At 47.0% G+C, this 13,855-nt stretch overlaps 1 protein-coding gene across 5 annotated transcripts in view; it reads right to left on the bottom strand.

The window, feature by feature from the left end:
* Window positions 1-13,855, bottom strand: part of RARG (retinoic acid receptor gamma) — a 152,873-nt gene that overhangs the window by 2,374 nt on the left and 136,644 nt on the right. For 3 of the 5 annotated variants that reach the window (XM_075591825.1, XM_075591830.1, XM_075591827.1), the window contains 6 exons: window positions 10,599-10,747; window positions 9,134-9,275; window positions 3,629-3,807; window positions 2,881-3,057; window positions 1,429-1,633; window positions 930-1,088 (listed from right to left, as the gene is read on the bottom strand). In XM_075591825.1, the coding sequence (XP_075447940.1) occupies window positions 930-1,088; window positions 1,429-1,633; window positions 2,881-3,057; window positions 3,629-3,807; window positions 9,134-9,275; window positions 10,599-10,747 (1,011 nt within the window). The remainder of the gene's footprint in view (window positions 1-929; window positions 1,089-1,428; window positions 1,634-2,880; window positions 3,058-3,628; window positions 3,808-9,133; window positions 9,276-10,598; window positions 10,748-13,855) is intronic. The other 2 variants (XM_075591826.1, XM_075591829.1) reach the window with 1 other exon arrangement.

Below are 13,855 nucleotides of genomic sequence, written 5' to 3'. Positions count from 1 at the left end.
CGCTCCCCCAGTCAGCACTCTCTCACCGCTCCCCCACAGCCAGCGCTCTCTCACCGCTCCCCCAGTCAGCACTCTCTCACCGCTCCCCCACAGCCAGCGCTCTCTCACCGCTCCCCCACAGCCAGCGCTCTCTCACCACTCCCCCACAACCAGCGCTCTCTCATCGCTCCCCCAGTCAGCGATCTCTCACCGCTCCCCCACAGCCAGCGCTCTCTCACCGCTCCCCCACAGCCAGCGCTCTCTCACCGCTCCCCCACAGCCAGCGCTCTCTCACCGCTCCCCCACAGCCAGCGCTCTCTCACCGCTCCCCCACAGCCAGCGCTCTCTCACCGCTCCCCCACAGCCAGCGCTCTCTCACCGCTCCCCCACAGCCAGCGCTCTCTCACCGCTCCCCCACAGCCAGCGCTCTCTCACCGCTCCCCCACAACCAGAGCTTTCTTACCGCTCCCTCACGGCCAGCGCTCTCTCACCGCTCCCCCACGGCCAGCGCTCTCACCCCCCTCCCCCACGGCCAGCGCTCTCACCCCGCTCCCCCATGGCCAGCGCTCTCACCCCGCTCCCCCATGGCCAGCGCTCTCACCCCGCTCCCCCATGGCCAGCGCTCTCACCCCGCTCCCCCATGGCCAGCGCTCTCACCCCGCTCCCCCATGGCCAGCGCTCTCACCCCGCTCCCCCATGGCCAGCGCTCTCACACTGCCGCCCCCATGGCCAGCGCTCTCACCCCGCTCCCCCATGGCCAGCGCTCTCACACTGCCGCCCCCATGGCCAGCGCTCTCACCCCGCGCCCCCATGGCCAGCGCTCTCACCCCGCTCCCCCATGGCCAGCGCTCTCACACTGCCGCCCCCATGGCCAGCGCTCTCACCCCGCTCCCCCATGGCCAGCGCTCTCATACTGCCGCCCCAGCCATCGTGTCCTTTTGATGTGTTACCTTTGGTACTGATACCACGCAGATCCGTGATCTTCATGAGCATGCGAGGGAACATGTACGGTTTGTTGGGTCGTCGTCGCCGAGCATAAAATTTGAGAGCCTCCAGCAGCGGTTCCTGTAGCTTCTCCACCTTTTCTGGCTCCTCTAAATCCATCCGATCTGAGGACAAACAATGTGTAAGCCAGCGCTCTTACACTAGTACTACTCCACAGCCAATGATCATAAACTGCTTAGACACAGTGAGCTTTCACATACAGCCAGCTCTAACAATGCTCCCTGCGGATCACCTTCAGCCATGCAATTTACATGCTCCTTGCAGATACCCTAAACCCAACTTTAACACAATTATCCATGCAGCTATCTCACAGACAGCACTCTTACACTGCTCTTCTCAGCTTCCCGGTCACCTACCACACTGCTGTCACAATTGACATTCAATTACTGCTCTGTACTGACACCCTTTGCAAGAGGTTTTAATGTTGATACATGGCTGCAGTACCTCCACAAATCAAGCAGATGGCGCTTAAGAGTCCAGTCTCTGTGTCATCCATTTCCAGCGGGAGCAGTTGGCCGGCAAAGGCAAAAACTACATCTGTAAGAGGCCCAAATCCGGCATTGTGCATCTGGGTCCGATTTAGGGTCAGACCGTCCGAGAAAGTCATGGTGTCTTGTTCTGGAGTGTAGCGTGTGCAGATCCGCAGCATCTGAGAGAGTAACAGAGACTTGTTCAGGGAAAAGTACATTTTCTGGGAGGAGGTTCCAGTTGCAGATATATATACCCCATTCTAACGCTATTTCCCAGCTCGTCGCCTACACAGAAGAAGGGGCTGGTCTCATGGAAAGCATTCAGAGTGGGGCGACCTTTACAAAACATGAGAGGCTAAACAGAATGATATGTGCTCAGCCCTACCCCTCTAACAGGAGGTATCAGTGACTCTATGTACCTTCCAATACCTTCGGAGTGCAGCTAGGGAAAGGGAATCGACCTTACATTTATGGAAAACAAATGGAAGACCCTGCGCTCCTCCCAAATTGGCTTGCAATGTATTTGTGAAGTTTTACATTTTGATCCCAAGTGATTTAGTCGTATCTTTTGATTAAAAAAAAAAAAAAAAATATCTATTTACGACTATACTATATTATATTTCTTATTGACCTATGGACTAAACATCTTCACTGTTCCGAGAGAAGGTGGCAGGCCGGGACTGGACAAGAGAATAGGTGAGATATGCGAAAGTGCCTGAAGGGTTAAATGAATGATGCATTTATTCTCTCTGTGATTTCTGAGATTCAGCGCAATTAAAACTGGCAAAAAGCACAGAAAGTCATAGAACGCCCAGGGACCCCATTCACTAATGGGTGAAATTGGTAATGCATTGTTATCTAATGCTAACTCCCATTCACTAGAAGGCAAAACAATGGAAAGGAGGCCATCGTGGGTGCAATGAAACAGCTCGGAAAGTGTTTTATATGTCTTAGTGTAACACGGCATCGCTGTTTTTTAAGGTCTTGAAATAGCCTAGAAGGAAAAACTCAGAGCGCACCGGAGTTAAGTATACAAGTTGTATCTAAACAGATAGTAAAAAGTAAGTAGAAACGTACAATTGAGGTATTACACGGTAAGCAAATTGAGGTTCACGGTTGCCCTGGCCAGCTAGACACTCAGGAGAGCGCGGCGCGGTGCGGATTCATGTCCTGTGCGCCGAGACAGATTCTAGATGCTCACTGCAGTTTCTGCGTCCAACCAGGAAGAGCACTATGCGATGCTCTGCACGATAGGGGGCATACTTGGCAGATCATGTGACAGTACTGTGGTTTTGGGTTAATGCTCTGCAGACGTGTCGCATGACAGGGAGGTTCTCAAGGTCTCTTAAATTGGATGGATAGGTGCTCTAGATGGGGGAATTGTAGGGGACAGAAGCACAGTTGCTAATGAGGGGTCTCTACTCACCAGGATGTCAAGGCAGGCAGCTTTCAGAAGGGTGATTTGGTCGGCGATGGTCAGCGTTGTGAATCCAGGCAGACGTTTGGCAAACTCCACTATCTTGATGATGCATTTGGTGGCGAGTTCACTGAACTTATCCCACAAGCCCAGATCCAGCTGCACCCGGTGATCAGCACTGGAGTTCTGAGGAAGAGGCGATGAATGCACACACTTCTGCTACTGCTAGTCAGCTGTACCATTCTAGTGCATCATCACACACAGAGCTCTGATACTACGCATACATTCTACCTGAAATCACCCCTGTTATCTCAGCAATGAACCCAGCAAACATACATCCAGCGCCGTCACTATACCGTAATCATGCTGCGCAACACTCCCTGTTATCCCAGTACTGACTGCCCCCCAATACTTACACACACCTCAGCTGTGTCCCCCAATACACTATACTATCCCATTACTCACCACAGGCAGCTCCACCAATGGAATAGCATTACTGTAGCAAGCTCTTCAGTTTCAATCCTACCTAACTACACAGAGCGCTACCACTGCATGAAACCTTAACATCTCACGGATATCCCATCACGGATATCCCATCACTGACACCCACACCCCCACCCAGAGCTCATCTTGCCCTGCAACGCTCCTGCTAGTGCTGAGCTGTCTGCTCTTTGTAAATATGCCTCTGCTAGAGCGGTTAGCGGAATGGAGATGCCGCTTCTCAACCTATACATCTCAACGTTCTCGAGGCTCTTACCGTGGTGTACTTGCCAAGCTGGCAGAGAGACGGGAAGGTTTCCTGATGAGCTTTACTGACTTTCTGGATGAGCTCCTCCATCTCGGGGGGCATCTCGTAATTGTCCGTCACCACCTCCTCCTTAATCTCCTTCTTTTTCTTGTTCCTGTCATTTCTCACCGCTGCAGCAAAACACAATACTAGAGGGAATTAGGAACCCTGCCACCTGTCTCTCCCCCCAACCCCAGCCCCCTGCCTCGTCCCTCGATAAATAAAAGGAAAAAAGAATTTGACTGTAAGCTCTTCAGAGCAGGGATTTATTTTACCTGCAAACCGCCGTCCAGCATAACATACCCTTTCAATGTATAGTGTGTGTAAAATATATATATATATATTAGGGGAACCTGGTTCAATTCCCGGTGTCGGCTCCTTGTAACCTTGGGCAAGTCACCTTATCTCCCTGTGCCTCACACCAAAAACTCTACGTAAAACTAGCAGCGCTTTACAAGATCATGCTAGTGTGTGTGTGTGTGTGTATATATTCCAGGCAAAAGGTGACACATTGTGTGCTCATTTGCATGTCATTTCCCAGAATCCCTTGCTGCAGTGGGAGCACTGTATGCTAGGTGATAATGGTGAAAGACAGGGTTGCGTCTAAGACATATGAATGCGCTCACAAGTGATATTCTTTATTGGTTTATTATATATATATATATATATATATATATATATATATATATATATATATATATATATATATGCAAATATAACTGTATGCTCATCTGCATGTCTTAGGCAGGTCTGCAACCCCGCCTTTCCCCATCATCACCCAGCATACAGCACTTCCACTGCAGCAAGGGATTCTGGGAAATGACATGCAAATGAGCACACAGTGTCACTTTTTGCCTCAATAACCATTTTTAACATGGTTCCCTATAGGCTTAAGCTTAATGCTCATTTGCATGTCTTAGACAGGTCTGCAACCCTGCCTTTCACCATTATCACCCAGCACACAGCACTTCCACTGAAGCAAGGGATTATGGTTCCCTATAGGCTTAAGCTTGCTGCATGGTCACAGCTTTGAGCACAGCCAGGGTTAAGATGCATAGCGAGTAAACCCACCCACAGACAGCTGTTTCGACCTTGATGGGTCTTATCAGTGTGAGGTTGGTTATACCAACTATGCAAAAATGAAGTAATGAGGATGGGGTTTACCATACTTAGTTAAGTTATGGTGGGTAAAAAACTTAACTTAATTAACTAACTTAACTAAGTATATATATTTTATATATATATATACTGTATATATATAATTATTTTTTTCCACTCGCCATAACTTAATATTCAAAAAATAGACCCAGCACTCTTGGGACGATCCTACAAGAGATATTTAGGCCTGGGCCAGCGCCCGTGCTGCTGCTCGGCACTGAGCCCCTGCAGCCGCAATGAGAGCGGCTTTAGCAGGGGCTCGCGCACGCGTCAGCACGCTTGGGGAAGCGTGTGTCTGACGGCGTTTTGAAATTTCCCCGCTTGCCGGAGCGCAGGGCCGGTCACGTGAGCGGTTCGCCCAATGAGGGCAAACCAGCTCCGTGACGTCACTGGCCCGCCCCCCCCCCTGATGGCGCGCTGTGTAAGGCCAGGGAAAGCACCGCTTTCCCCGAGCCTCAGCGCGCCTCCGCACTGTTTAAAGGCTCTATGTCCCAGGCCTTAGGCATATATTTGACAAAGGTCCCAGTAGGCACCGAAATGTCGATCACCACATTAAATATTTCTTGTATGAAAGTCCCAACAGCGCTGGATCTATTTTTGAATTCATGCTCCCACACCGGGGCACCCGGGTTACCTCACAGATATCCTTCTACTATATATCTATATAGTACTAGAGAGATGTACAGAGATTTAACTTTTTGTGAATTTATTAGAAAATTTGCACGGGGGAAAAAAATGATTCGCAAAGAGATGAAAGGCTTTTTTTCCCTTTTTTTTAATACATGTGCAATCTTTTTGGAACGTTATTAGTAGAATTGCTGAATCGGGGCTACAAAGCACAGCAGGAACATATAGGACACAGAACAGTATGCTGTGAAACTTCCCTTTGGAAGATGCAGATCCACTCATCTGAGAGGAGCTTAAATCTTCCTGAACAAGGGAAAGACTGCTCCACAACATAGGTAAACCCAATGTGTTGCAGGCCTCTCTGGCAGGGAAGGGTTTACAGGGGCCACTTACAGATGAATCTTATTTTTCCATATGATAATAAATGTGTGCCTGTATATAATCTGTTGTCCTGGTTTTAACATACAGTACAGTACACTACTCTCTGCACTTCTACACAAGCACCTTTCCATAATGGGGAATTTTTAGTGTTAAGATCCTGTGAAAGACAACACTTGTCTGGGAGGGACGGTTTCGTTGTCTTGTGTCTGCTGTCTAAGCCACATTACAAAATACTTTCAGACCTGACCTTTAACCCTAAAGTGTGACCTTTGCCCCTGCCCACAGGTGGGGGGGCTGGAGCCCTGCAGGGGACAGGGAGATGGATTATCTCTCTGCTCTCTCACATGAATCAGTTCTCCTCACTCTCATCACTGTTACTATTAAACTAGCACAGATCCTGCTCTCCCTGGGACAGTCCTGGTCTGACCAGGGCTGTGGTAAAGCCCAATAGCGCAAGAATAACTGTAGACAAACGCTTATTAAAATTCGCCAACTATGGGGGTGATGCACCGAGGCAATTTTGGAGCAAAAGTAACGTACATTGTACCATTTCCATCTGGAATCTCTTTGCATCAAAGTATTTCAGGATTTTTTTTTGCTCCACATTTTGTACCGTGCCTCAGCTTGTGATTTGGGGAGTTGGGGAGGTGTTAAACCACGCAGAGATTATGAGATGTATCAAGCTCTACGCCCCCCCCCCCGGTCACCTTTTTATCTTGTATTTGCGTCAAAATATATGCCAGGTCTGAAGCGGCATAAACTTTTTTGGCCAACAAATGGTGTCACACGCAGGAAACACTTTCTTGTGTTTAAACAAACTTCTATTGACAATTTATTGATGTTGGCACGTCCCCTGTGCCCTGTGCTGTAGCTTCTATGTCCTGAGGGTTGGCCTGCTAGGGGCCCATGATTCTTTGCTAGGGGAGATCGCGCTCAATGCGAGCGGAATAGAAGGGGGAACAGACCCTCGCGTTAGCATCACCGCAGTGACATCACGATCATGTGATTGCAATTTGCTAGAAGGGCCGTGTCATTGGTGCTGCAGCCTCTCTGGCGCTGAACCGGATAAATAAAGCAGCAGAGGTTACATTTTTAGAACAGCGCCTACGCCTCACGTGAACCTGTGCCCGTCCCTGTCCAACCGTCCAGAAATGATGGTAGATTTATCTCTGACATACTTGCTCTCTCCCTGCTTCTCACAGCAATCCTCTCTATCGCTCTCTCTCTCTCACCCAGCTCCCCTGTGTCCTGACTTTCCTCACACATTTCCTCGTGAACTTCCTTTTCACCTCGGGATAAAGTGTGCGGGACCCTAACAACAGGAAGCCAGGCGCCGGAAACCCACTTATAGCATGAGCAGGGCACGGAGAGTGAGCAGACAGGGGGAGAGAAAGGGGGAGAGAGGGAGGGACGGAGCGAAAAAGAAGGAGAGATGCAAAAAAAAAAAAATTACAAAAAAGAAACTCACATAGGATTAAAGGGAGAAGGGATAGACAGAGGGAAGGGGAAAAGGAGGTGATAAAGAGAAAGGTATCCAAAATAAACACTAATGCCATTGAAAAGCAGATAGAGAGAGAGAGAGAGAGAGCAAAAGAGAGAGGTAAAGAGAGAAAATTGAGAAAGATACCGGCTCCTATTCAATATACTGTATAGCCATCTTCTCCTGGTCAATGAAGATTTTAGCCCCATTTAAAGAGGCAATTCAAGCTTTTAAACATAGGATTGAAGGGAGTCTCCATATCTGAACCCCATTAATTTAATCTCTGGGACACCCTGCTTCCGGAGATACTTACCTCCACAGAGGGTGCCGGTAGCTGGCAAGCAGGGTTCACGTAATGGCAGAGTTTCAACGTACCCACATCCTGCGGACCAACAGGAAATCATGATATCATCAGGCTCAGCTTCTTATTGGCCCGCGTGACGTGGGAGCTTTAAACTGTGCAGAGATACCGACACCCCCTTTGGAGAGACGTTTCTCGGGAAACAGGGGGTCCCCGCAGCTGAAATTAATGGGGTTCAGCTCCGGAAACCCTCCGCTTTAAAACCTATGTTAAAAAACAATAATAATAATAATAAAAATTTAAAAAAAGCATGAATTGCTTCTTTAAGGGAATGGAACTAAAATCTTCTGCAGTTTGGGGAAGTTGGTGCCAGCACACATGGCCACAGAGAGAGAACCTCACGCTGCATGATAACGGAACAGAGCAGGTAAAGATGAAACAGAGAGAGTACAAGAGGGAATGAGAGAAGAGAACAGCTGCTTGTCACCAGCTGGGTGGTGGGAGAGAGAACTGTTAGAGAGAGAGTGCAGCAGAAAGAGAAAACACACTTAGTACAAAAGAACAGCACTGACACAGAGAAGATGTGGGAGTGAGAGAATCAGAGAGGCAGTGCAGAGGAAAGCCCTTATTAAATATGCTGTGAAGCCACTTCCCCGCCTTGGAGAATATCTGGGTTCTATCCATCCAAACGGAGAGGAACTTTTCCCCAGTACGGGGAAGACGTCATCACAGTATAAAATAGTGGCCCAAAGAGAGAGAGCGTTTCTTATGACATGAAGAGGACGCAGAGACCGATATAGAGACTAAGCAGTGATACAGATGGAGAGAGAGGAGAGAAGGCTCTTGCATAACTGAGAGATCAGAGTTAGGCCGCGCTTATAGTGCCGGCGACGAAGTGCTTTCGCTGTTGCCGGCACTATAAGCGCAGCCTAAGGTTATAATGCAACTAGGACAAAATCCGCAGCACAGCCTCTGTGCCAGTTACATTATTTCACAGGTGGAAATCCCATAAATGCAGCACAAATGTTTGTTGATTAATAGATGCAAACTTGAATATATTACAAATAAGGTCACTTTAGATGTATGCTGCGCTGCATGTCCCATGCCTGCAGAGGCCATAGCAAGCGAAAGTCCATCGCCGTATTAATGTGGCTACACGCATGGAAAATCTAAAGCTTGGTCAGTCCTAAACCTCAAAGTGTGGCAGTCGTCTTTCTGATGCCCCATTGGAATGTGTAGAATAAAGAGACGCTCCGTTTGATTATAGGAGTGGGGCTAGATTGTTACTTGAGCGTCTGTTTAGCCTTCTGGAATTCAGAACCAAGGAGCCTGGCTGTGTAAAGAATCTATTTACACGGGCACCCAGGGGACAAAGTGAGGTGCTGGGGTTACAAGGAATGCAGAGTCCACACACTTTAACTATCTCAGATACTGGTGTAAGAGTGGAGATCTACTAACACTGTCTAGCAGAGAGACCACATATTGTGCCAACCTGCACAGTGGTGTTGCATGCTGGGAATTAACTCACCCTCTTTGGACATCCCAACCTGGAAACACTTCTGAAGCCGGCAAAACTGGCAGCGGTTCCGTGTCACCTTATTGATCTGGCAGTTCTTGTCACGGTGACACGTGTATACCATGTTCTTCTGTATACTGCGTCGGAAGAAGCCCTGTCAGAAAGAGGGAGGGTGTGAGATGGATGGATGGAGTGGGTGTAAGAGACAGAGAGAGGGAGAGAGAGTACAAGACCCCGAATTAAGGAATAAATGGAGGAAGTGAGATGGAGGGAGCCACGTGTGAGGTGTAACAAAAAGAGAGAAGGCATAAAAGTGTGGGACGAGAGAGACAATGCGAGACGGAGATAGAGCGCGAGGTGGAGAGAAAGGAGTGTGTGAGATGTGTAGATGGAGGATGAATTACACTGACAGAATGAAAGGGAGAAATAGGTAGGGAGATAAAAGTTAGGTAAAGGAAGCAAAAGTGTGCGATGGAGAGTCATTCTGCCATTCAATATGGAACAACGTTGTGAAAACATCAGTAGCAATATGATGACGTCCATTGAACCTGTACGATATGTTATGACTTCTCACCATATTGAATGAGGGGCACAAAGAGAAAAACATACAAGATTGTGACATTGAGAGAGAGAGAGAGAGACGGGGGAAGGGATGGAAGAAGAAAAAACAAGAGCAGAGAATGTGAAATGTAGGAAGTGAGAGTGTGAGATGGAATTGGAGTAAGCACGAGATAGGAGGAGGGATCCCGTGTAACCCAAGAGGGTGAGAGTGAATGCGAGAATCAGACATGACTGGAACGAACAGGCAGGGGAAGGAAGTTTGAGATGGAGACAAAGCTCAAGTCTGAACCAGAAGAATCTAAGCAATATTGTGAATTGTGGATAGGGAGGCTCAGTGTGATGAGGAGGAAAGTGGAGGAGATAGGGGAAACTGGATGGGTCGAAAGGAAGATGTGGTGAAAGTGAAACAGGGGAGATGGAGGAACTCTGAAACAGAGGTGGAGGATGAAGAAGAGAGTGGATCACATAGTTGTATAACAGAAATAATAATGAGAAGTAAAGACAGATAATATAGCACACGAGAGAGAAGCAATCCGTATGTCTCTCGGTGTCCACGGTGCGCATGGATGAAATGGGATGTATGTCACAATTTATATAATGTATACAGTAATAGGCAGATAATCTGAGGCATTTAGGAGATGGATTACCACAAGGCAATATCCCAATAATGTTCATCTTTTTAAGCACTAAGGCATTCTAGAGAAGTGTCATATAATGGGGTAATACAGGGCCACGTGTACGGCACCTTTGGGATGGTAAAACCTGATGGTTCTGCATGGCAGCTGGGGTTGTGGTCACAAAATGACCTTTATTAGGCCCAAAGATGTTTGACAAGAGCATAATATGTAGTCCCAAATGTGGCACGCCTTGTGCCGTGGTGTATGGAGGTATATAGAAAGCTGCTATAGTGTCTCACCTTGCACCCCTCACAGGAGCTGACCCCATAGTGATATCCTGAGGACTTGTCATTGCACACAAAGCAGGGCTTGTAAACACGAGGAGGTGGGGGAGGCGAGGGGGAGCTGGGTACCATCTCCTCTGAGCTGGTACTCTGGGTTTCCACAGCTGGAAAGAGAGAGAGAGAGAGACCGGGTGATTAGTAACAGAAAACTTCCCAAAAAATAAATAAATGTGGGAAAAGCACAGCAATCTCACGATTGTGGTTACTGAAGGCAGGCTACATCCTTTATAGCACGGGTGCGCAAACTGGGGGGCGCGAGATTTTTTTTGGGGGGTGTGGCAGGTACAGAGGCCCTACGCTCTTCCCCAAGGCATTTAAATGCCGGGGGACCGCATGAGGCCTCTGTAACTCGCTTACCGTGTTTCAGCCGACTTCGGGTGACGCGTCGCCATGGCAACGCTGCGTCAAATGACGCAGTGGGGTCATGTGACGTGACGTCATTTGACCCTGGCAACCAGGAGCGCGAGCACTGGAGCGCATCACCAGAAGTTTGCTCACCCCTGCTTTATAGGATCGAGAAGAGCAGCCATCTTTAATTTGTAATGTTGTGACAACAGAAGCGTCAGACAGACAAACGCATTGAGTTCCATGACTTCTCCTTCTGACTTCTGCTTCTCCTTGTTCTTTACCAAGTGGGGGTTTTTTTTTAAACAGCAGCACTAAGTAAAAGGACAGGGTCTCGTTATTCAAGGAGAACAGAAGCCAGCAGGATTAGTAATGAATTCAATCCACTTTTGCCTTTATGAAATCACAAGTCAATGGTGCCTTAGCGCAAAGCCTAGGAAGGAATTGAATAAACCCTTTCTCAATTGTGTTATTTTATATTTGAATTTGTGTAGCTCCTATTGTTTACAAAGGCAAATAGATTTATACAATATTACTATTTAAACAATATGAGGCTATGTTTTATGAGGGTTACTAATGGTATGTCTTTAAAACGGTTATGTTGTTATGGGGAAGCACATGATGTATATTTATACTTTATCAGTGGTTTTATAAAGGGGTATCACCCTTCCGTTGGTGTTATTGGGGTGCATGCATGTACATTGAAAGATGACTTTCCTGGTAAATAATACATACATTCCCTGGTGAAGTTAGCAATATTCACCTTATCTTGGACCCCTTTATACAGTGGGACCTTATAAAAAGGTACCCAAAATTCACGGCCGCCACCCTATTGGCACTAAAGAGTTTATATCGATGGATATTGTAATCTGGGCCTTCTCCATTCAGAGGTACTTAATCATTCTTCCCCGTTATTAGGCCAGGTCTTTGACTAAAGGAAGTTGAAATGTGAACATCCACTGAGACATGTGCTACTAATTTAGTACAACCCAAAATAACCAGGAGAGGGGGAAAGAAGGCAGCTTTAACCCTAATGTAACCCTGCCCCCGCAGCCCCCTCGGGCTGAGAACATCCCTCGGGGCAGCTCTGCAGATGCTTTCCATCCTAGCTTTCAACACACAGAATTTCCTGTTACAATGCCCTGGAACAGCACATTCCAACTTCGACAGGTTAGAGGACAGAGTCTTAGAACTGCATATCCCAAGACAGCAGCGGGCAAGAGTGAACCCCGCAAGACCCTCTCACACAGAGCTACAACCGAGGGAGCCCACGTTACCCCACACGCTGACATTCCTCCTCTTTCATCTTTTTTTACTTTCATGTTTTTCCTTGTTGGTGTATTTTTTCCCCTAATGCTTTATGCCTGTTCTTTTAACTCTTTTCTCGTTTTTCTTAATCTGTACACTCGACCATTTCCTAAAGTTCAATCTCCCCTTTATCTCGCTATATCAGTGTTTTTTTTTTAAACCTTTTTTTGGTTAAGTAACCCTATAATTATATTGTGAAATTCTGAGGAACCCCAACCCTCTGATGCATTGTAAGGAACCCCAACCCTCTCTAATAGCGCGTCTGAGAACAGATGCATTGTAAGGAACCCCAACCCTCTCTAATAGCGCGTCTGAGAACAGATGCATTGTAAGGAACCCCAACCCTCTCTAATAGCACGTCTGAGAACAGATGCATTGTATGGAACCCCAACCCTCTCCAATAACATGTCTGAGATCAGATGCATTGTAAGGAACCCCAACCCTCTCTAAAATCGTGTCTGAGAACAGATGCATTGTAAGGAACCCCAACCCTCTCTAATAGCGCGTCTGAAAACAGATGCATTGTATGGAACCCCAACCCTCTCTAATAGCGCGTCTGAGATCAGATGCATTGTAAGGAACCCCAACACCATCTCTAATAGCGCCTCTGAGATCAGATGTATTGTAAATTCTTCTGTATTTGGTACACTTTTGAAATGACCTGAAGATTGCAGGGAACCCTAGGTACCCAAGGGACAAAGTAATCCCTCTTGAATCCACCATTTAAAAAGCCTGTCTTGCGTTCCATTTATTTGGAATCACTCATTGGATGGCAGTCTTTTATTTGGTGTCTACTCTCACTCCCTGGATGGCACTGCCAGTCATTTGATGTAAATCTAACACGTGTAAGACTAGTCAGACTCATTAGAAGGCTGTTTTGCTCATTTAACACTAATCTCACTCATTAGAAAATGGCCTAATTTATTCTTTTATCCCCGCTGATCAGAAGGCTCTTTTAACTTTGTATATTTCTATGGAATTTCACACAATTAAAACATGCTTTGTGTGGGCTTGAACCCCGAAATCGCTGATATTTAGCTTCCATTTCGTTAGCATAACATCATCCACATAGCACCACTCAAGAACCCATCCATCAAGAACATAATGTGCTCTCTCTTATCCGCCTCCCTACAAACAGAACTGGGTGACAGTGACAGAGTGGGGCAGGGCCAAAGGAAGGTGTACATTACATAGAGAAGGAAGAAATTAGATGGATAAAGAAAGAATAAGGTTGAGGATAGCCATTTACTAAGCACACATGAAGAGGAGACCTGTGAGGTTTGCCAAGCTCTTGACACTCTATTAATATTACTTAGAAATCGCTCTTGATAGTATATTAAAAAAGATATCAAAACCACAACAAAGGCCATTCACGCCAGACTTTATTCTTTTCTTTCTACAAACTAACTAACTTCTTTTGTTCCATAGAGGTCTGGAAAAGCATACGTGCCAATGTGCCATTAAAAAGGTGTTATATTGCAATGCCACTTAGCAAAACCCCCCATTTCCCTTGAAGTGAACAAAGTTACAGCACAGGTCGAGTATGGGACACACACGTC

Source organism: Ascaphus truei, chromosome 3 (genome assembly GCF_040206685.1).
Source record: "Ascaphus truei isolate aAscTru1 chromosome 3, aAscTru1.hap1, whole genome shotgun sequence".
Lineage (NCBI taxonomy): Eukaryota > Metazoa > Chordata > Amphibia > Anura > Ascaphidae > Ascaphus > Ascaphus truei.
The sequence above is the reverse complement of the archived record's forward strand: the minus strand, read 5'-3'. Positions and strand labels throughout refer to the sequence as shown.